At 34.1% G+C, this 23105-nt stretch overlaps 1 protein-coding gene across 5 annotated transcripts in view; it reads left to right on the top strand.

Annotated features, from left to right (window-relative positions):
- The window catches only part of MTHFD1L (methylenetetrahydrofolate dehydrogenase (NADP+ dependent) 1 like), a 192487-nt gene that overhangs the window by 104864 nt on the left and 64518 nt on the right, over positions 1-23105 (top strand). For all 5 annotated transcript variants that reach the window (XM_074309565.1, XM_074309563.1, XM_074309567.1 and 2 more), the window contains exons 21-24: positions 12851-12990; positions 14108-14149; positions 15232-15332; positions 16099-16276. In XM_074309565.1, the coding sequence (XP_074165666.1) occupies positions 12851-12990; positions 14108-14149; positions 15232-15332; positions 16099-16276 (461 nt within the window). The remainder of the gene's footprint in view (positions 1-12850; positions 12991-14107; positions 14150-15231; positions 15333-16098; positions 16277-23105) is intronic.

Here is a 23105-nt window from a genome sequence, read left to right as displayed (position 1 = left end):
ATAATATAAGATTTCTTACTACCTTTTTTTTCTTTTTGTGTACTTTGATATATGTGAGCATAAATTTTTGTAATATGAGAGGATGACCTTTATTGTCCTAAAAGAAGGTCAAATTTCTATAAACTTTAACTAGGAGAAAAAAAAATCAAAATTCCTTCATTTTATATGAGCAAACTACAATGATTATTCAAGAGCTTTCCCTAAGCAAATCAAATCATTCTTTGTTACCTATTAGTGATATTGTTTTTATAATCTGGAATCATCTGGCTCTTCTGGAAAAGAATATTGGATACATTGTCAGATCAGTTATTTTTGCTTAACTGTGTGTCTTTGATACAAGAGAGAGCTCAGTGCCTTTAAAGAGTTTGGGGAAAGAGGAAGGAGTTGTATCATAAATTACTAGTATAGAAGTAAACGGCATCCAATAAACATTTTTAAAGTATTTCATAAAACTAATATTTTGTTAAAGTTAGCTATATTTTAATGTTTAATAGTTATTTCATACCTTTTAATAATTTGTCTTAATTTTATCTTAATTTTTTTTACTATATTAAAATATGAAGTTACACACATGTAAAATGTATGGGATTGCCTGTCATCAGGGGGAGGGAGTGGACGGAGGGGGGGGTAATTTGGAAAAATGAATACAAGGGATAATATTATTTTTTTTAAATTTACTCATGCATATATACTGTGGGAAAAATTCTAAATAAAAAAATATGAAGTTACAAAGAATATTTTTATTTCAACTCATAGATTAGTACCTACTCATAAAATTTAATGTGAGGTGTAATTTTTGAGATATTTTAAGTGAAACTCTACTTTCTTAGAAATAATTCTCTCCTGGTGTGTATATTCACATCTACATATGTAAACATACATGCATATTTAAGTGAAAATCTGCTTTCTTAGAAATAACTCTCCCCTAGTGTGTGTTTACACATCTGTGTATAAAAACATACATGTATGTGTATACAGATACATGTATGTGCATATGAATATACATATACACATAATGTTTTGCTACTGACAAAGCTTAAAGGTTGTCCTGTTAACATGTCATAGTTTGAACAATGAACACTCTTCATTTGCTTATTTTGCCTGTATAGATGATGGTTAGGCCTGACTCTTGATTAGTTCCCCATCTCTTTTAAGAAGTTCTGCATTGTTCAGAGATAAGGTGCTTAATTAGGTTAGACCTCTTCTATGCAGTTCTTAGACTTCTTGATGTGTTGCCTGAGTATTTTCTTACCTACCTCCAAAACATTTCCAGGAGATTACTGGGCAAAACAAAACAAAACAAAACAAAACAAAACAAACAAACAAAAAAAAAAACCCAACAACAACCATGAGTCATTGGTGTCTATTTTAGTTCTCTTTCATATGACCCTATAGGATATAAAGGATGCCCAAAGGTGACTCCTGTGTTTCCTGTACTATAGAGCAGACTTCTTGAAATGTAATTCCGGATATTTATGTATATTTTCCCCTTGCAAAGCTCTGTGTTGTGTGGCAGATGGAAGATCACACAGTTACAGAGCTGGAAGGAACCTTAGCACAACTTTCTTAGTTTATGTATACATTGTGTGAATCATTTAAGGTTACACAACTTCCATGTGGCACAGTTTAAAATTAGTGTGCTAACTCTTGATTTCTTTTTATTTATTTTGTTTTTAATTTACTGAATAAAACAAGCATTTCCAAAATATAATACAATTAAAAAGATGATTATACATGAAAGCAAATATATTGTGTATAATTTGCTATTTTTTTAAAAAGTTATCATGTAAATTTTTTTCCCATTCTTCCCCTGCTCACACTACAGATGGCCCCTACTATGCATAAATAGGTGTGTGGGTAAAATTTTTCTATACACACTTCTATTTATCAATTCTTTCTCTAGATGAAGAACAGTGTCTTTATATGTCCTATATAGTTAATTTTAGTAAATAAAATAGTCAAAATAACATTCACTCAGTTATCCTTAAAACAATATTTATTTTTATTGTTTACATCATTCTCTTGGTTCTGTTGTTTTGCTTTTATTTTGTGCAAGTCTTTCTATGTTTTTCTAAGATCATTGAGTCCATTGTTTCTTAGAGCACAGTAGCATTCCATCACAATGCCCAGCTCCTCCAGCTGTTTTCCAATTGATGACTAACCCTTGAAACTATTGCCTAGTGTTTTTCTACATAATGCAGCACTGCTTTTCATAGACCATGTTGGGTTTCCTTCAAAGGAGATTTCACACTGCACTTAGAGGAATAATGACGATAATATTTATCTGGAATACTCACTAAATGACCACATTAGACCAATGATTAGTTTTAGAAACTCATCAAGAAGTATTGGGAGTTTTAGTAGCTAAGGTATCTTTTTGTCCCTATTGGGGTTTTTTCCTGTGATTGTTGGAAGGTTTTGGTGTATCACCATCAAGACCATCTCTTTTTCTACCTTATTTTCATCTTCTTGGAAATGTCCCAAAATGTGTTCTGCATTGCCTTATTTGGTCACATATTCTGGTATCTTAATAGCTCTTCAATCTAACATAAATTCCTGGCTAACTTCTACCGTCACATTTGATTTAGGGCTCTTCTGACTGGATGACTTCAGTAACTCTTTTTTTTTTTTTTTCTTCAGAGTTCATTTATTTCTTTATTTGAGAACATTGTGATTTATTATTTATTTACTTTTGGAGTTCTTTTCTTTTTAAGTTTTGAGTTCCAAATTCTCTCCTTCCTTTCTATCCCCTCCCATATCCACTGAGAAGGCAATCAATATGATATCAATTATATATGTGAAGTCACACAAAACATATTTCCTTGTTAGCCATATTTCCAAAAATAGTGAAGAAAGGGGAAAAAATTACACTTCAATTTGCACTCAGAGAGGTCTCTATGACTATACACATAATTCACATTTATATGGTATCTTTAGATTACAATGTACTTTGTTCACAGCAACACTTTATGTGAAGTATAGAATGAATCTAGCTATTTTACAATTAAGGAAACTGAGGCTTCAGTTTCTAAAAAAATTTCTTTCCTTTGACACAGAGTGTCAAAGTCAGGATTTAAATAGAAGTTCCTTTCATGTTTGTCTTCATATTCCCAATGCAGAACATGTAGTAAATGCTTAATAAAAGCTTGATGATTAACTAATTGAGGTCTCCTGACTCCATGGCTAGTATTTTTTCCACAGTACTTTGCCTTAAAGAATTTCACAATTGCCTTAAATAGCATGTTACTTGTCCTCCTTCCCTCCCATCCACCTGCCAAATTTTATGCTTTCCTTTTGATCCTTTATTGAAATTTGGTTAATAAAAATTTTGGTAAATAATTATGCAATTAATTTGAGAAGTCTGTATAACTTTGTTGGAAAATAAAAGTCCTTAATGCATTTCTCGCCATTATCCTGATTTTGTGTCATTATACATGTAAGAGAACAAGTCTCAGGAGTGTGCTGAAGCCAGCTCTGAGAGCCAATTGTTAAATTTTATTTTCAGTATAAGAACTCTATATCAAAAAGATGAATAGTGCCAGTCAGACCTTGATAGGTTATTTTATTGATTTTCTAGACTTGAGAAATTGTTAATGATGAATATTATATTTTAAAGTGTATAATACATTCTCTCCCTTTCTCCTTGTTAAACTTTTACCATTACACCCCATCCATATGCCATGTGAGCATTAAAATCCTTACATTTTAGAATAAATTTGGTTCATTGTCAAAAATTTGCCTGGATACTGAGAACATTAATAGTATATTATAAATAATAGTTTTGTCCACAGTAGGATCAATGATACCTGGAAAACTAGAGAATAAATTTATAACAGTTGAATTTTATGAATGAAGCTGAGTGTTGTTTATATTTTATTTTGTTTACTGAAATTTTTCAGCATTTAAAAATGAAATTATTAGTAATGCAGAGTCTTCCTTACTAGTATTATGCACAAAGTTACTTGGTTTTAATGTAAGGTGTTTTTAACTCTCTGAATGCTTCAGAGAGCCTGTTCTTCTACTCCCATCTTCTTTGGGAAAAAAGGCACAACAATACACTGTTAGTCCATGTGTGAATTATTCCCGTTATTCTGGAAAATAATTTGGAATTATGCCAGAAAAGTCACAAACCGTTTCATATACATCCTTTGACCTAGTGATCCCATTGCTGGGAATATATACCTCAAGTTAAAGATAGTTAAACAGGTCCCACACATACTAAAATACTTAAAGCAGCACTTTAATGGCAGCAAAATAACCTGAAAAGAAAATGTGTATTCATTGATTGGGGAATAACTAAAGAAATTATGTTATATGAATATAATGACATTATTATGCTTGGATACTGAAAATGGAGAATTCAATGAAACATGCAGAACTTGATTGAACTTAAAGAATCAAATAAGCAAAACCAAGAGAACAATGTACACAGTTAGTATGATAATGTAAACAAAAAGTTCTCTGTAGCTAGGCTGACCCAGACCCACCACATTGCAGCTATGTGGTGGCACCTGTGTATAGTTCCTCCCCCACTCACTCCCAGGGTCATGTCAATCATTTGCCCTATCATTCCACTCACCAGAGCTCCTTTCCCCAGCCATCCTCCTGTAGATATGTTCTTTCTCTCTCTTTCCAACTTCCCACCTCCTACTCTGTTCATTTCCTCTGCCACTGTTAACAGCTGGGTTCTCTGATCCCCCTTTCATTTCTTTTCAATCTGGGTTCCTTCCTTGTTCCAGCCCTACTTTTGCTGATATCAAGCTGCAACTACTCAGCATTACAAAGAGTGATTGGGATGGCTGGAAAAAGCTTCAAGTTCCTTTTTGTATGATTGAAGCAAATTCTATTTATAGGATTGTTTAAAAAAAATCAGTGTCAACTCATTTTGGGGAGAATTGAACATTTAGATTACCTACATTAAAAAGCTATTTGGAGATGGTTCTGAAGACTTCATTTATATGCAAGATAAATTTCTATGATCTCTTACTTAAGGATACCTAGCAAAACAGTTATTCAGAGGGAAACTCCCAAGTAGGCTATAGACAAATTTTTCTGTTTCTATTCTCTAATGCAACTTCTTGGGATGTCCCCTTTGAGGTCAAAAAGGTACAAATTATCACATTAAATTTGTAATTTTTGGCAGTCATGGTCCTAACATAAACACAATTTTCCAGAATTCCCCTCATTTTGGTTTGTTTTCTGATATTTATACCCCAACAAGTCAGGCATACCTTTGGTAGAGGGAGTTTTATATGCACACATGGTGAAAATTTGAGCATTTTGGGCATTCCAGGAACCTGAACAGGGCTACAAGTACAAATACCACAAACAAGAAACACTTTCAGTTTTCTAAGAAGTTTAATAGATCCAAGTTTAAATTCAACTGGCAAAGATCTCCAGAATTTAAAATAGCCAAATATCTGGTTCATTCTTCCTGACAACTTTTCTAATGACCCTGATATATAGATATAGATAAATTAATGATTCTTCCTGCTTTACTTTGACTGCTGCCTTCCCATTACTAGTCATGGGCGGGAGAAGGAATGTAAAGCCTCAAAGGCTAACCCACCTTGGGCTTCAGATTCAGGATTTGTGTTTCTGTGACTTAGAACTCGATTTTTTCTGAGTTTATCAGCAGGCAGCTGCAGCAGACCAGATCTGTTTATTTAAAGGAGTAAAGAAGCAATTCTTGAAGTGTTGAGTTTCCATTTCCTTTAGCATTGTTCAGGAATTGTAACTCATGACTTTAATATTGAAGTGTATACCCCAACATATACCTCTTCTTCCAGTACAAAAGTTTTGTTTTTATTGCTGATTTGATGGGAGAAAGTACAGTGCTGACTGAATTAAAGTTACAGCTTTTATTTCCTCTTCTGTCTATGAGAAACTCTTTTTGAGTATTGAGTAAACCAAGACTGCTTTGGGCAAGAAGGTTTCTTATCTCATACCATTTCAAGACTAACTGTTTGCAAGTCCTAATTCTTTTTTTTATAGCTTTTTATTTACAAAACCTATGCATAAGTAATTTTTCAACATTGATCCTTGCAAAACCTTGTTTCAGCTTTTCCCTTCCCTCCCCCCACCTTCTCCCCTAGATGGCAGGTAGTCAAATACACACTAACTATGTTAAATCCAATATATGTATACATATTTATACAGTTAACTTGCTGTACAAGAAAAATCGGATCTCAAAAGAAAGAAAAAAAATCTGAGAAGGAAAACAAAAAAGCAAGCAAACAATCAGCAGAAAGAATAGAAATGTTTTGTGATCCACACTTATTTCCCATAGTTCTCTCTCTGGGTGTAGCAAGTCCTAATTTTTTTGTGAGCCCTATGTCACCCCATAAATTTGAGCTCATACCAAAGATAATTGACAATTCAGTATACTATATTAAACTTTTGAGTTAGTAAATTAGTTTTCATGAGGAGAGAAATTATTGCTTTTAAAAAGTGGCTGTGAAATCTGACCATCTATTTTGACCACTACACCATTCTGATTTCTTTCATGTCTTGGAATGGAATAGTAACAACTCAGTGACATTGAACCAGACTGTCATTTCATTGTAGAACACTTACTATTATGTATCCAAATGACCAGATACTTGGGTACAAGTCACATTGATATCCTTGATTGTGAGATAGTCTGTGGAGTTATTATTCCTATAAAAAGAAAGTGAAGATCTGATTGCTTCTAAACCAGTTTTTCCTTTCACTTCCAAGAAAGGTATATGGTGATGACAAAATTACAGCACTCAAACCTCTATTAAAATGAGGGTGGGGGGATTTGTGATGTATCACTTCCAAATTGGTTGGCTAGATAATTGAATTGCAGATTTTAACAGTTCTATAAAGTATCACTATCTTATAGAAAAGTTAAATGTTTACACGTTTGTAACTCAGCCTACTACAGATCATTTATTCAGCAGAACAGCCAATCAGATAATTTATTAACTATTCTAGTTATATGAATTCACTACTTTATTGATGAAAAGAAATAGCATAAATATTGGCTATCACTTCTTATTGACACTGTCAAGGAATTATTTGGATCCCAAGGAGACTAGAATACCATATTTGATTTTTGTCTATAGATCCCTTCTCTCACATTATAAAACCAACTAGGTAATATGTTAATTTATCTCTTAAACCATTCACAAATAGGGGCCTAGCATGTTGCAATAATTCTTGTTGATCTAATGTGAGTGGAAAATAGAATATACTACTTAGTAAGATGACACCTATCCAGAGCTTATCACTTTTCAAATAATTTGTATTTTAAAAGTTTACCCTGGTGTTATGAATCAGATTCTTTAGAAAGCCTTCTAGAATCTTGCCATAGTTTTGGAGTCACATGATATCCCAAAGTACTCATTAAAAGGCAGTATTCTATCTAATAGAATGGCAAATGTTTTGGACATCATATTATAGTTAAGCATTGAATTAGAAATAAATTCATCCCCCGCTCTTTCCATTACTTGACTCTATGACTTTGGGCAAGTTATTTTACTTTTCTGAATCTCAGATTACCTATGAATAAGGTGATGGTGGTGGACTGGATGACATCTTCATTTTCTTAATGGAAAATGGAAAATTATACCAAAGAAAGTAACTTAAAACCCATACCTTTTTACCCAGAGATTTCATTGCTGAGCATATACCACAAGTATATGAAAACTGATAGTACACCAACTACCCCTTCTCCCCAAAAATACCTTGTACATACCAAAATACTTTTTTTTGTATTAGCAAAGTACCAGAAACAAAATAGATACCTAACTTTTAAATAATGGAAAAACAAGTTCACAGAATCAAAAGCACTTTAGAATCCATTAAGTCTAACACTTCATTTTTACAGATGAGGAAACAGGGTCACACAGCTAGTAAATGTTCAGCAGATTTTGTTTTAGGTTTTGATTTTCTTTTTAACCTAGAGCTTCCTAATGCCAAATCCAATTCATCCACTATCTACTACATTATGCTGCTTTTTTTTACATTAACATAATAAAATATTATTATTCTGTAAGAAATAAGGAATATGAATACAAAGAAGCCAGGAGAAGACTTATATGAACTGATGTAAAGTGAAATAAAGAGAATCAGGAAAACCATTTTTTTAAAAATTTTTATTAATTTTATAATTATACATTTTTGACAGTATATATGCATGAGTAATTTTTTTATAACATTATCCCTTGTATTCATTTTTCCAGATTTTCCCCTCTCTCCCTTTATTCCCTCCCCTAGATGACAGGCAATCCCACACATTTTATATGTGTTACAGTATAACCTAGATTTAATATATGTGTGTAAATCCAATTTTCTTGTTGCATATTAAGTATTGGATTCCGAAGGTATAAGTAACCTGGGTAGATAGACAGTAGTGCTAACAATTTACATTCACTTCCCAGTGTTCCTTCTCTGGGTGTAGTTATTTCTGTCCATCATTGATCAACTGGAAGTGAGTTGGATCTTCTTTATGTTGAAGATTTCCACTTCCATCAGAATACATCCTCATACAGTATAGTTGTTGAAGTGTATAGTGATCTTCTGGTTCTGCTCATTTCACTCAGCATCAGTTGATGCAAGTCTCTCCAGGCCTCTCTGTATTCCTCCTGCTGGTCATTTCTTACCGAGCAATAATATTCCATAACCTTCATATACCACAATTTACCAACCATTCTCCAATTGATGGACATCCATTCAACTTCCAGTTTCTAGCTACAACAAAAAGAGCTGCCACAAACATTTTGGCACATACAGGTCCCTTTCCGCTCTTTAGTATTTCTTTGGGATATAATCCCAATAACAGCACTGCTGGGTCAAAGGGTATGCACAGTTTGACAACTTTTTGGGCATAGTTCCAAATTGTTCTCCAGAATGGCTGGATTCTTTCACAACTCCACCAACAATGTATCAGTGTCCCAGTTTTCCCACATCCCCTCCAACATTTATCATTATTTGTTCCTGTCATTTTAGCCAATCTGACAGGTGTGTAGGAGTATCTCAGAGTTGTCTTAATTTGCATTTCTCTGATCAGTAGTGATTTGGAACACTTTCGTATGAGTGGATATAGTTTTAATTTCATCATCTGAGAATTGTCTGTTCATATCCCTTGACCATTTATCAATTGGAGAATGGTTTGGTTTCCTATAAATCAGGGTCAGTTCTCTATATATTTTGGAAATGAGACCTTTGTCAGAACCTTTACTTTTAAAAATATTTTCCCAATTTGTTACTTCCCTTCTAATCTTGTTTGAATTAGTATTGTTTGTACAGAAACTTTTTAGTTTGATGTAATCAAAATCTTCTATTTTGTGATCAGTAATGATCTCTAGTTCTCCTCTGGTCATAAATTCCTTCCTCCTCCACAAGTCTGAGAGGTAGATTATCCTCTGTTCCTCTAATCTATTTATGATCTCATTCTTTATGCCTAAATCATGGACCCATTTTGATCTTATCTTGGTATATGGTGTTAAGTGTGGATCCACATCTAATTTCTGGCATACTAATTTCCAGTTTTCCCAACAGTTTTTTTCAAATAATGCATTTTTATCCCTAATATTGGTATCCTTGGGTTTATCAAACACTAGATTACTATAGTTGTACCCTTTTTTGTCCTTTGTAGGAAAACCATGTTTGCATGAATAAAATATAGAGAATAGCAGGAATAAAAAAAAAATCAAAATTGAGTACTGCAAATTTATAATGACCAAGTTTAGAAAGATGAGAATTAAGATATTTCTGCATGTTTCTTTGTAATGGTAGGGAAACTGTGGCTATGCAATACTGCATGTATTGCAAGAATGTCTAGACATATTTGTTAGTGTAAATCAGTGGTTCTCAACTCTTTGGTCCCAAGAAACCTTCATATTATTAAATACTGAAAATTTTTTATTTGTATTGATATTTACTGTATTTGAAATGAAAAATGATAAATCTTTAAAGTATTTGTTAATTTTGTACATATTAACACAAATAACTTTTTAATAACCATCTTCCAAAACAAAAAAAAACTGAGAATGACATTGTTTTTACACATCTTTACTAAATCTTTAATTTATGACTTAATAGGTGACTGCTGGATTCTTATATTTGCTTCTGTATTCTGTCTATTCCAAGATGTTGCTTTGCTTGAAGCAGATGAGGAAAAATTCAACTTCAAATAGATTTTGTTGTTATTGTTTAGTTATGTTCAACTCTTCATGACCCCATTTGAGTTTTTCTTAAAAAAGATACTGAAGTGGCTTGCCATTTCCTTCTCTGGCTCATTTGACAGATGATGGAACTGAGGCAAATAGAATTAAATAACTTGCACACAGTCACTCAGCTATTAAGTGTCTAAGTTTACTAAGAGAAACCAGATTTGAAATCAGAAATTTGAGTCTTCCTGACACTAGGTACAACACTCTATCCATCCTGCTCTTTCAAACAGATATCTAGTTGGAAATGGAAGGAGGATTATAAAAAGAAAATAACTTGGTATTTTTGACCTCCTGAATCCCTCTGAAGAGATCTTGGGACTTTTATATATCCATGCAACCATTGGTTTAGATGAACTTTTTTTCCTTCCTCTTTTAAAAATTTTTTATTAAAAGGGATTACCCTCAGGGATAGGAAGGGAAGAAGAATACATTGAGAGATGTAGGTAATATAAAAGAAAATAAAATTTTTTAAAAAAGGTATATGTGAGATGAGAAGCAGTATATTAAAAATAAGATCAACAATCTGGTTTTCTTCTCTTCCAACCTACACCTCCCCTAAAAAACAACCATCACAATGCAGTCCTTAGTTAAAGTGACATAGATACTTTAGTGTTCCTTCAAGTATTTGGTGAATCAGAAATATTCTCCAGCTTTTTGACAGGTTTCCAATAGATAATCAGCACACATTGCAGTATAGCTCTCGGTGCATTCTTTTATATTGATAATGACCAACTTCCATATTCTCCCCTTTTTTTCTATCCCCTTCCTCCACCCTGATACATACTTTAAAGGCATAGAAGGATTTAAACCTGACCTACAGCTAGCTACTTTTATTGAGAGCAGGTTTGTCTAGTAATAGTTGTCCAAATAGCCAGTTCCCTTCCCAGCTCTAATCCACTAAAACTTCCCTTTTGAGCTAATTGTGGGTTTTTACAATTTGATTCCTCCTTTGCCATACAGCAGTATCTAATAACCTTGTGCTTACTTAAGAAGAATATTACTTCTCTCTTTCCTGTTTTTATTCCTGTAGCAAATTGAATAGCTTAAAACCTCCCTTCCCCCCCACAAAAAAAGACTGTTGAAAGAAATATTTGCCTTTGGCTATGCTGAATTTATTCCAAAACTTATTAAATCACAGACTTCGTTAGTGAGTATTAAGTTTCAAACCACTAGGCAAACTTAATAAGTTATATTTCTCATATACTGAGTAGTTGCTGGCATGTCTGAAAAGGTTAAGATATGTAGAGCTTCAATATGAGAGTAATTTCTTTCCATCCTTCTCACTATGGTCCCATATGGGTAATAGCAACAGATTGTGCGTAACTCTTTTTAAGTTAATAAGTCTTAGTTATGGCTAATTCAACAGTTCTTATATCATGTAATGATTGAATGTTCTCCAGTTTCTTTGGAAATGCTGGTATTTTAAAGGAGAAAATAGTATGAAAATGATTGCATTAAGTATTGAGCAAAAAAAAAGTTTTCTGTGTACAAGAATTTGTCACTTCCTCCTAATCTTGTTGAGTTATTTGTTACCCTCTTCATTTGCCCTTGGTAGCCATCATCCTTTCACCTTTCATGCTACATCCTGTTTCCTTCTCCAGCTGGAGTTAAACTTTCCCTGCTGATCATATGTAGCATTGTTATGTAGTGATTTGTTTTTTTCCCCCCTAGTTTAGGTTCTCAACAAAAATTAAATATAGCAAGTCACAATGTGTATTTAAGAGTTTCATTCCATTATCAGATGCTGCATCTGATTTTTCTGTAAACCTATCCCCTCCCCGTTTGGTAAGGGGAAAAAAAGTGAAAATATAAAAGGAAATAATTGAAGGAAGAATGATATTCAGCACCCATTCAGGCTTGAAGAATTTTGCATTGTGAATGATGTCCTGTGTGCTGAGGCCATGAGAAACAGGCCAGATCCCTGACCCTGCCTGAGGTGCTTGTAGATCATTAATGCACACATTCAACTAGCTATAGAAGAGGAACTTATGCATCAGCGCATGGTTGTGATGCAGAGAAGGTTCAACTTGCTTTGGGAACTCTGAAGAGGGATATGATGTGGCATCCAATCTCTCAGTGGTACTGTTTGTAGCAAGCTTAAACCTGTAATTTTGTGAGAAACTGAAGCCATTGGAGGAGAAGGAGACAATAGAAATTTATCATTCACATATTTGATGCCTTCTGACTCAGTCATATCTGAGTGGATTGTGTGATTGTAGCAAAAATATACTCAGTTCTCCCCACAGAGTGATTTCAGATTACATACTTCTGCAAAATTTGTCAGTCCTTGGGTGATATTCCCTTTTACTGCTTTTAAGTGTTGATGTCAGCAAATGAGAAAAGACTTTGAGAAACAATATGGTAAAAATGGAAAGAGTAAAGCATCAGAGGACCATGTTTAAATCCACCCTGTCATTTAAAACCTATATGATCTTGAGGGGTGGAATGAATTGTGCCTGTGGTCCTTCCAATCAAAACCTGTGTGTGACGCCAAGAAAAACAAGCACTAGATGATATAAACTAATATCCAACTGGTAGAAAGATTGGCTTACCACTCAGTGGGGATGAATACCATTGATTGATGTTCAATAGCTGCTCTAGTGATCATATTCTTCGAAAATAATGATATCTTACTTTATTCCCATCAGTCACTGAAGCTGGTTTTGGAGCTGATATTGGCATGGAGAAATTCTTCAATATCAAGTGTAGAGCTTCTGGTTTGATTCCCAATGTGGTTGTTCTGGTTGCAACAGTGAGGGCATTGAAGATGCATGGAGGTGGCCCAAGTGTAAGTTCATTTTCTATTTTCACCTAAGTTTGGTTTGGAGGCAGCTAGATGAATCACTGGCCCTGGAGTCAGGAGGACCTGAGTTCAAAGCCAGCCTTAGACTGGCTTTATACTTTCTAGCTGTGTGACCCAGAGCAAGTCACTTAACCCTAATTGCCTCGTAAAACAAAAAGGTTAATTTTTTAAAATCCATGAAATAAACAGTAATTGAAACTTTTCATGCAAAGCTGGTAATCCATTTCCATACATTTATTTGTCCTGAATTTTTTCTTTAACATCCATCAATGAGGATATGCTTCTTAAAAGCTGAAAGATTCTAAATGACATCCACAGAATTGTTCTCTAGCTTTGCATTTAGTGTAAATTTTTTGATTATCTCATTTTACTACTACATAGTAAATTGTGGAATGGCTAAAGGTACTTACCCTTAAAAAGAAACTGAAGAATTACAGTATTAAATGTCTTTCATTTGGCTTTGTGATCTTCTTAATTGATGCATCATCTTTCATCAATTATCTGAAAATCATGTTGTTCTGTTGCTGTTAATTATGTCCTAGTGGATTGGATTGCTTTAGCAGAGAATTTATTTCAAGAACTCAGTCTTTTAAAAGGAAATGCCCTGCTCTCTCTAAAGTTTATTTTGTTGAAATTTGTTTTTCAGTTTTTAAGAATTTTTAAATTGTAAAAACTTGAAATTCACAGAAAGAATTCAGTTCTGTAAAGTCTCTAGTTTATCAGCACTTTCCCTGGCTGTACAATTCTATCCTATGGTATACTGGCATTTTCATCTCTGATTTTTTTGATAGCATATGGTGCATAGAAGAGCTGAAAAAATGGTTTCAAAAATCATTATCTGCTGATGGTAACAAATGTGATATATACACTACATTGCAACTGAAGCCTTATACTTCCTTTGTTGTAGACATTATTTTATAACTAGACAAGATTACATGAGCTTTGGGGCTTCTGGGTAATGATCTTTGCTTGTGTTCAGCTTATATCTCATAAGAATCTATAGATATTTTTCCCATCACAAAAGACAAGATAAGATACTATGTTGAATTAAAATGTTGATAAATTGAATTAAACATTTTAATGGAATTTTCCTTAATTTTAGGTGACTGCTGGTGTCCCTCTTAAGAAAGAATATATAGAAGAGGTAAGAGTAACTGTGTAAAAATCATTTCAATCATTTTCGTTTATCAACTTTTGAAAGAAGATGGTGACATAGCTGGGGAACAGGCTGGAATTATGCAATCCATACATGGCCAATTTGAAACAATGACTTCTCAGTCTCCAAGATATTATGAAATATACAAGACCTTCTCCCCAACCTGAAAAAATCACAAGTTTATAAATATATTTGATAGACAAAGTCACTTTATAGTGAGTTCTTTGCTTTGGCAACCTCTTATTTTCACCCAGAATGCAGTGTCTCTCTAGGCACCTCAGAACTCTGAACTATATTCAAACTTTAAATTGTGCTAATCTAAGAAGAAAAACCATATTTTCTTAGTTTAACCTAATTGGACCAGATTAGCCCAGGAGAAACAGTAGTAGCAGGATGCTTCATGTTGAAAATTACTCACAGATGTGATCCAGTAAAAACTGGCTATTTAATAGGCTAGTAGGGATTTGGCAGAAGAATGAATTATTGGATAGTTGTACTGTACAGATACATAAATGAAGCCTGGCATAGCCAATGTTTTATTCTGTTGAGTACAACATGACTCACAAACAGGAAGTCTTTTTTTTTTAAAGGACATCAAATTGGATTTCTGAATTTGAAAAAAAAATGATATATTTTGAGGCTATCTTTGTTGTAAGTAATCTTTCCCTTAGCCAGATAGTAAGATGAAGCAAAAAATATGATGGGAAAAACTGGCCTTGATTCATACTATTAATTATTTGTGCCTTGTGTCAATCAGCCCACGGATGTATTTGGCATGTTGTTCCTGGTGTGACAGCCAATAAGACAGAAATGATGTCGTGAATCCCAAAAAAAGTAGCAGCCTGACTTACACATTTAAGTCAGTTGATAAAGTTTTTCACAAGGAGCTTCTTCTCTTTTGAGAGGGAAAAAAAAAAGTGTTTCATGTTTTTATAAATTCCAAAAAGAAAAAAAAAAGTAAAAATAAATTGTAAATAAAACCCCCTCCAAAGCAATCTTGCTGTACTTGGTTTTCTTGGCTTAACAAAGTTTAATGAGAGACACACTGGGCCAAATGATGTTTCTTACAGAACCTTCAGCTGGTAGCTGATGGATGCTGTAATCTTCAGAAGCAAATTCAGATTGCACAACTTTTTGGAGTTCCAGTTGTGGTTGCTCTAAATGTCTTCAAGTAAGTAAAACCTCATGTTTTAAACCATATTGGATCTTTAGGTTTCTCTTTGAATTATTTTTTTACTTGGGGGCAAACAACTGTTCTCTGTTCTTTTGGGACTTCATACTTAGGAGGTGAGGGAAAGAGAATATCACCAATAACTGATCTTTTAGGATTTGGTTTGGTTACTTCCCCAGGAATAGCGAATGTGTCATATTGTACATTTTTAATTATGAGAGCTAGATGAATATTTTAATTATGGTTTATTTGTTTAGTTGTTGTTTTTTACAATTCATCCTTTTTTAAAATTAAAAGAAAACTTCAGATCTCAAAAAGAACTATTTTACTTTTTCTTCTTTAAGTTTCCTTAAAAAAAAAAAAAAAAAGAACCAGTAAGTGTACTTAGAGTAATTATAGAACAGCAGCACTCACATATTTTGGTCTCAGGACACTTTACATTCTTAAAAATTATCGAGAATTCCCTAAAATTTTTGTTAAAGTAAGAATATTAATGATTAATGATTAGTATTAATATGAAAACAGTTTTGACTTCATGGACTCCCCCTGAAAGTGTCTCAAGGACTATGAAGGTCCTAGACCATACTTTTTGAATACCACTGATACAGAACATAATTGATAAAAACTTGAGGGTAACTCATTGAACATTTTTGAGAATTGTCAAAAATATGAAGTCCCATTTGTTTAAAGGTGTTCATGCCTCTAGTGTTTTAAAAACCACTCCCTAAATAGAGTCCAAATTGTCCACTTTTCCATCCCCCAACAGGAGCGACACACGTGCTGAGATTGACTTGGTCTGTGAACTCGCAAAGCAGGCTGGAGCCTTTGATGCTGTCCCCTGCCAACACTGGTCCATTGGTGGTCGAGGGTCAGTGGACTTGGCTCATGCTGTGAGGGAAGCTGCAAACCAAAGAAGTCACTTCAGGTTCCTCTATGATGTCCAAGTAAGAAGGAGGGGAAAAGGATGGGGAGGAGGGAGGAAGGTGGTAAATCAGTGGCTACCTGCCAAGATTTTGCAAGTATCTTCACACCTTATGTGGACCTGACAAAATAATCAGATATTTTCAATAGAAGAATTTTTCCCTTATGGAATTTTCTAGAACTGTCGGTCCATTAAAAAAAAAAAAAAAAAAAGTATTGTTTGTTCCTTTTGTTTTTATTTCAGCCATTTTTAGAAAGATTGACCCATTCCACCCCCACTGAAATTCCTTGTTAGCTAAGAAAAATAGTATAGCAAAACCAACCAACACAGCAACTTCACCAGATAACATATACATCATCCCACACTCAAAGTCTCCCACCTCCTTATCCACAAGAGAGAGGTGCTTTTCATCATCTCTTCCTCCCGTACTATGATTAGTCATTACTCAGTTAGACTTCATTTTAGTAAAGAAATGGACAAATAAATGCTCCAAGTCAGAAAGAACTGTCTTTTCTAGTCCTAGTGATTTACACTAACCACTTCAGTATCTTTGCTAAGAAAACCCCAAATGCAGTCTCGAAGAGTAGGGCATGACTGAAATAGCTAAACAACAATTAGAGCCATCTAGGGGGCACAGTGGGGAGAGAGAACACAGGGCCTGGAGTCAGGGAGGTCCTAGTTCAAACGTGGCATAGATACACTGGCTGTGTGACCCTGACAAGTCACTTGATCCTGTTTGCCTCAGTTTCCTTCTCTGTAGCATGAGCTGAAGAAGGAAATAGCAAACCACTTCAGTATTTTTGCCAAGAAAACTCCCAATGGGTTCACAATGAATCAGACTTGACTGAAAGGACAAAATAAAAAGTGCTTTGTACATAGTGAGTACATGTTTTTTTCATGAATGAATGAAAAAACTCATGTGCCATATACAAAAAGAAAGACTGCTGTCAAGGACCCTAAAAGGGAAGATAGCACCTATAAAAAGGTATACTTTTGGAGAGAGGTATTTGAACTGGGAAACCTAAAAGAAGGTGAATGGAGCCATCGAGCAATGGGGATAAGTGGTAGTTGGAGAAAAAGATTTTCATGTGGTATGGCATGAAGATAGCCAAAGCGTATCAGTGTGGTAATTTCTTTTATGCATTATTATAATTACGTGGGTGTTATTCTCCTAGTTTTGCTTATTTAGTTCTTTAATAAAATATATTTTTCATCATTTCTTCATGCCTTCAGCCATTCCCTAATCAATGAACATACACTTTATTTCTAGTTTTGATTTGATTTGGACTTTTTTGCTGTTCTCTCTCTCTTTCTTCTCTCTCTCTCTCTCTCTCTCTCTCTCTCTCTCTCTCTCTCTCTCTCTCTCTCTCTCTCTCTCACACACACACACACACACACACACACACATACACACACACACACACACACACACACTTACTACCTTGAGTAGTTTCATATATATGGGACTTGTCTATCTGTCTTTGAACTCTGATGTGTAATTCCCAGCAGTGGTGTTAATGATTTAAAAGCTTTATGTGAATAGGTTGGTGAATTTTCTGGCATAATTCCAAATTATTTCCTGGAATAATTGGATTAATTCATAGTTTTACTAGCGGTATATTATTGTGCCTGCTTCCTTACAGTCCATCCAATCTTGATCATTACCACCTTGTGTCTCTACTATCTTCAAATGTTTACAAATTTGTTGGATGTGATTTAATTAATTTTTAAAATTCTCTAATTGATGGACCTATAGTAAGATTAGCAGCATCACTCCTAGATAAACAATTCGAAGAGTTGTGTCTTCTTAGAAATCTAATATTAGTCCTTTTGATTCCTCTACTTCACTTAAAAATTTTCTTGCTTTCATTTTTGTTATAGATGTTACCCTCTAAATATAAATGTACACACATTAACTTTACAAAAATATCTTTATATATTTGTATATTATGTATATGCATTATATATATATTAAATATGTATATAGAGAAATAGATACAGAGAATCTACATATCTGCATAGATGTAGAAGTCTATATATAAAATATACACAATATCTCTGTATATAAAGAGATACTGTGTTTATTTTGTATATTTCAAATGACATACAGATCTTGATAAATTCTTTGTATTTTTATGTATTTCATGACTACATATATTCCTCAAATCTTTTTACCTCTCACAGTTTGTGCTAGTACACTTTCTTAATGGTTGTACAAGCAAATAAAAATCATGCTTTTTTTCTGCTGAGTTGTAATCCTAGTGTATACTTAGGAGCCACAGAGGAAGTATTTAACTTTTTTTAAGCCTCATTTTCCATAGCTATAAAATGGAAATCTATGTAAAATATTAAAATTTTACACATAACTGCAAGATGATGCAGTGGTTACAGCACCAATTTTAGTGTGAGAAAGATCTGAGTCCAAAACTAGCCTCAGACACTCATTAACTATGTGACCACGGACAAGTCTTTTAATTTCTCTCATCATCAGCTTCCTCAACTATTGTAACCTACAAGACCATCTAACTCCCAGGATTGTTTCAACATCCAAATGAAATAATTTATATAAAGCACTTCATAAAATTTCAAGTGCTATCTAATTGTTAATTATAGTATTACCTACCACAAAAAGCAGTAGTGGATAGTGTGGAAAGTCCTCTGTAAACCTGAACTTTTTTGTTATCATTATCATATTTTAGTCATATGTTATATGTGGGCTGTTAATGGACTGTTGTTGTATTGGTATTATTCTTTATTTGGTACAGATCCTTATTTGTCTGTGACACTTAATCTTTATAGATGTTGTTGGCCCCACCAACAGTGCCATGTGCTCAAACCACACACAGATTCTTCCCACACTGTTTTGGCTAGTGATACATTTTTTTTCACACACTGCTACCCACTCTAAGTGATGATGGCACTCTAAAATATGTTCTGGCTCTTCTCAAGAAAAACATTGCAGGTAAAAAGAAGGTTAAGTAGGAAGAAAGTGTTGGGGGGTGGGTTCTGTTAGTATCAGAAGTATACTAACCCTGAGATGAACCTTTTTTATTTTCTGCTTAGATTTTAATGACGTAGGTGTTTAGTTTTTCTTGCAGCCTGTTTTTTTTTTGTTTTGTTTTGTTTTTGTGGAGAAGATGTAGGATCTAGGATCCTTGAGAAAAAACAAAGTTTGTGAGCACATGGTCATCATAGGTGGCCTAGTTAAAAATAAAGCCTACAGTATTTTTTTAGGACATAAATCCTAATTTGCTTTTTTTTTTCATCCCCAAAACCAATGTTTTATTTCCCCTCTTATTTTTCCTTTTTTCTGAGGCAATTGGGGTTAAGTGACTTGTCTAGGATCACATAGTCAGGATGTGTTAAGTGTATGAGGCCAGATTTTGAACTCAGGTTCTTCTGACTTCAGGGCTGGTGCTCTATTCACTGCACCATCTAGCTATCCCTGTCCAATGTTTTATTTCTATTCAGTATGTTATGTCAGGAATATTATACTATTTGAGCTTTTTTTTAATTTTACAAAAATGAATAAAAAGTTTATTTTATTGAGATTTTGATCCATTATACAAAAGGATACTTCCATAAGCATTCATCATGACAAAAAAAAATATTAGTACAAAAATATTTCAATAGTTGCTTCTGGTTCATTGTAATGACATTTTTATCTTTGTTGCATTACACTAAAGGAAGCCAAGAATTGACTATAAGGACTTCAGCCTAATTACCAAAGTCACACCAACAAAGTATCAAGATGGGAATAAGATTCCAATCTCCTAATTAAGTCTAATAATTTTTCTACTGGCAGAATCATTTATTTCTTATTTCAAGTGGTTATGTCAAAATGCCTTCATAATGCTGTCTTGCCTAGAACCCTGCTTCCTCTGTGAATCTTCATCATCATCATCAGTAACATTTTTATTGCTTAGTTATGTCTGATTCTTCCTGACTCAGTGGACCATAGCACATCAATACTGTCTCCGATGTGCTATTGATGTGTTGTGGTCCACATAGCCATGAAAAGTCAGACATATCTCAACAATAAAAAAACAAAGATACTGGAATGATTTGCCATTTTCTGCTCTGGTCAATTAAGGCAAACAGGTTAAATGACTAACCTAGAGTCACAAAGCTAATAAGTGTCTGAGGCCACATTTAACTCAGTTCTTTCTGACTTCAGCTCCAGTGTTCTATCCTCTGAGCCATCTAGCTGCCTTACTAAGATTTACATAGCACTAACATTTGCAAAGCATTTTACATTTTAGTTTTCTTATTTTATTGGCACAACCCTAGGTGGTAGGACCTCTTACCACCCACATTTTGCATATGGTACCTGATACTTAGGTTGAATGAGGTTAAGTGATTTGTCCTGTATCTAAGGCAGAATTAGAATTCAAGACTCTCTGATTCTGAGTTCAACATTCTATCTGTGGTGGCCACCCCATGGCTCAAACCACACAAGGAACAAAAGGGCAATATTTGATGATTATTTTGTATTTATCACTCTTTTGAGGGATAGAGTATTGTAAGAAAGATTAACACATGAGGAGTCTGTACCTTGGCTGCAGTTAAAGCCTGAACTGACAATTTTCTGTGGTCCCCCTTTAGTTTGTATTAACAGAGAGAAGGAAGCTTTGCATAATCCAGTCTCTACTAAATCCCACCTTGTAACAGTCTAAACTATTTAATACAGTGAAATCCAAAACTCAGACCTTACATTGTGCAATTTTTTCAAAAGTGTAATGCCTTTGGAACTCCAAACTCTAGATTCATATTCTAAAGCCTTTTTTTTTTTTCACCTTTTTATGTTTTCCCCAGATCTAGCTTCACGCTGGGTATCTTCTTCGGGGCTGGCTTGTGTTTCAGAGGAGCTCTTATAAGATCCCTTGAAGCTCTTCTTCTCTGTCTGCTGGAGCAGCCCACCCTCCTGCCTTTGGGGTTTTGCTCTATGATGCCTCTTTGCTTCCTAATGTAAGCTGAGCTACCCGTCAGCCTAAATTGTCTCTGTATACTTCAGTCTGTCTAGGCTCTTATTCAGTGCAATATGATGGTTTCTGCCTTAGTACATCCACCCCCATGCCTGGTTTCCTATTACTGAAAGTAGGGTTGGTTTGCTCTCTTAGAAGGAAACATGAGGAGACTTAGGAGACACAGGAAATTGTTGGGATTCAGGGAGTGGTTGCTGAGATGCTTTTCTGGATAAAGTGGGTGAGTTACTAATTGTTCCAAAACCTGAATTTGGAGACTGAGCTGAGCCTTTACAAAGGAGGTAGAAAAGGACAGCCAGATGACTCAATGTGTTATTCTTTAGAGAAAGGACAACCCATCTAGAATTAGGGAAACTGATTAAAAGCTGCTTTTGAGAGGGAGAAGAGTAGACATTGTATCCGATGGTCATCCACAGATAAACAAAAATTAATATGCTTCACAAATCTAGCAGCATATAAACTTCAAGTATATTGTTAATCAACTTAGAAAACTTACTCTATTACATATAACCAGCATGAATTAACTTCAGGTGCATTAAGACATCTAAATGCAAAAGATCAAATTTCTAAAACAAAATATATAGCTTATAAAACCTGAAAATTAAAAAGAAGAACCCAACAACTAGCTATTTTACATATTCTTAGTATATTATTAAAAAGAACCACGATTTCATCCCAGTCAAGTATATTCCCTCTACTGATGGTATTTGCAGTCCCTCTGTATTTCAGTAGATGGATTTATTCAAATAATTTTTAGAAAGTTCCCATCATGTACAAGACACTCTTACTGTGAGTTATAGTGGAATGAATTGTTATGACTCCCCCCAAAAAATTTGCATGACAACCAATTCTTTGGTTCTGAGTTTGAACCTTAGTTACAATGGTCCTCTGGCAATAGACATCACTAGCACTACTCAAAACCTGTCCAACTTGATTAGGGCTTATATTTTCATGCTTTATAGAACTTATCACCCTTATAATAAGATAACAGAATACACATTGGTGGAGAATTATTAGCAGGGTGTTTATTAGTTAGATGTTTAACAACTAGCTTGATAGTAGAAGTTCAGTACACTTGTTCAATATTATGCACCAGTCAGAAATAATATATACAGAAAGGTTTTCCCAACTTTTCTAGTATAATTAATTCCCTTTCCAGTTTCACATTTGGTGTTTTTTTTTAAACATTTGATGTTTTTAATGGGAAAAAAGTTTCATGAAAAGAAATCTCTAAGAACACAAAGCAGAATATCCAATAAATATGATTTCTCTTCTGGGCTGACAGGCCCAACTTTCACTTTTCTCCCTGCAGAAGATGATTGTTCTAACTGAGGTAGGTAGATAGTATGATGAACAGAGCAGTAGACTTTTAATTAGGGAAGTCCTGAGTTCAAATCCTACCATAAACACTTTTTAGCCATATGACTGTGGACAAGTCGTTTGACCTTTCTCAACCTCAGTTTCCTCATTTACAAAATGTTCATAATAATACCTACCTCATAGAGTTGCTGTAAGGATCAAATAAAATAGTATATATAAAAGGAGCTTTATGATCCTTAAAATATTAGCTGATTATTATTATCATCATTATTATCATCTGGTCTTTTACCAATAAGAAACTGTGCTCTAAGTCCATGCAACTTTGTTATGCTATGATAATTTTCTATTCACATCTTTTTTTCAGTCATCAAAGCTGTTGTTTCAACATTCTGACTTGTCTTATAAAAATGGGGATATATTTCAAGCTGTTATTCCCTCTGCACTCATAATAATCCATGGGCACCACCAAATTAAGCCAATACATTTGGCATCATTCCATTTTCTCAGTTAGAATTGGGGACGGTGTAATTAGATAGCAGAAGATCT

The sequence above is a fragment of the Sminthopsis crassicaudata genome, chromosome 4 (genome assembly GCF_048593235.1).
Source record: "Sminthopsis crassicaudata isolate SCR6 chromosome 4, ASM4859323v1, whole genome shotgun sequence".
Classification (NCBI taxonomy): domain Eukaryota; kingdom Metazoa; phylum Chordata; class Mammalia; order Dasyuromorphia; family Dasyuridae; genus Sminthopsis; species Sminthopsis crassicaudata.
This window is presented reverse-complemented; position numbering and strand designations above follow the sequence as displayed.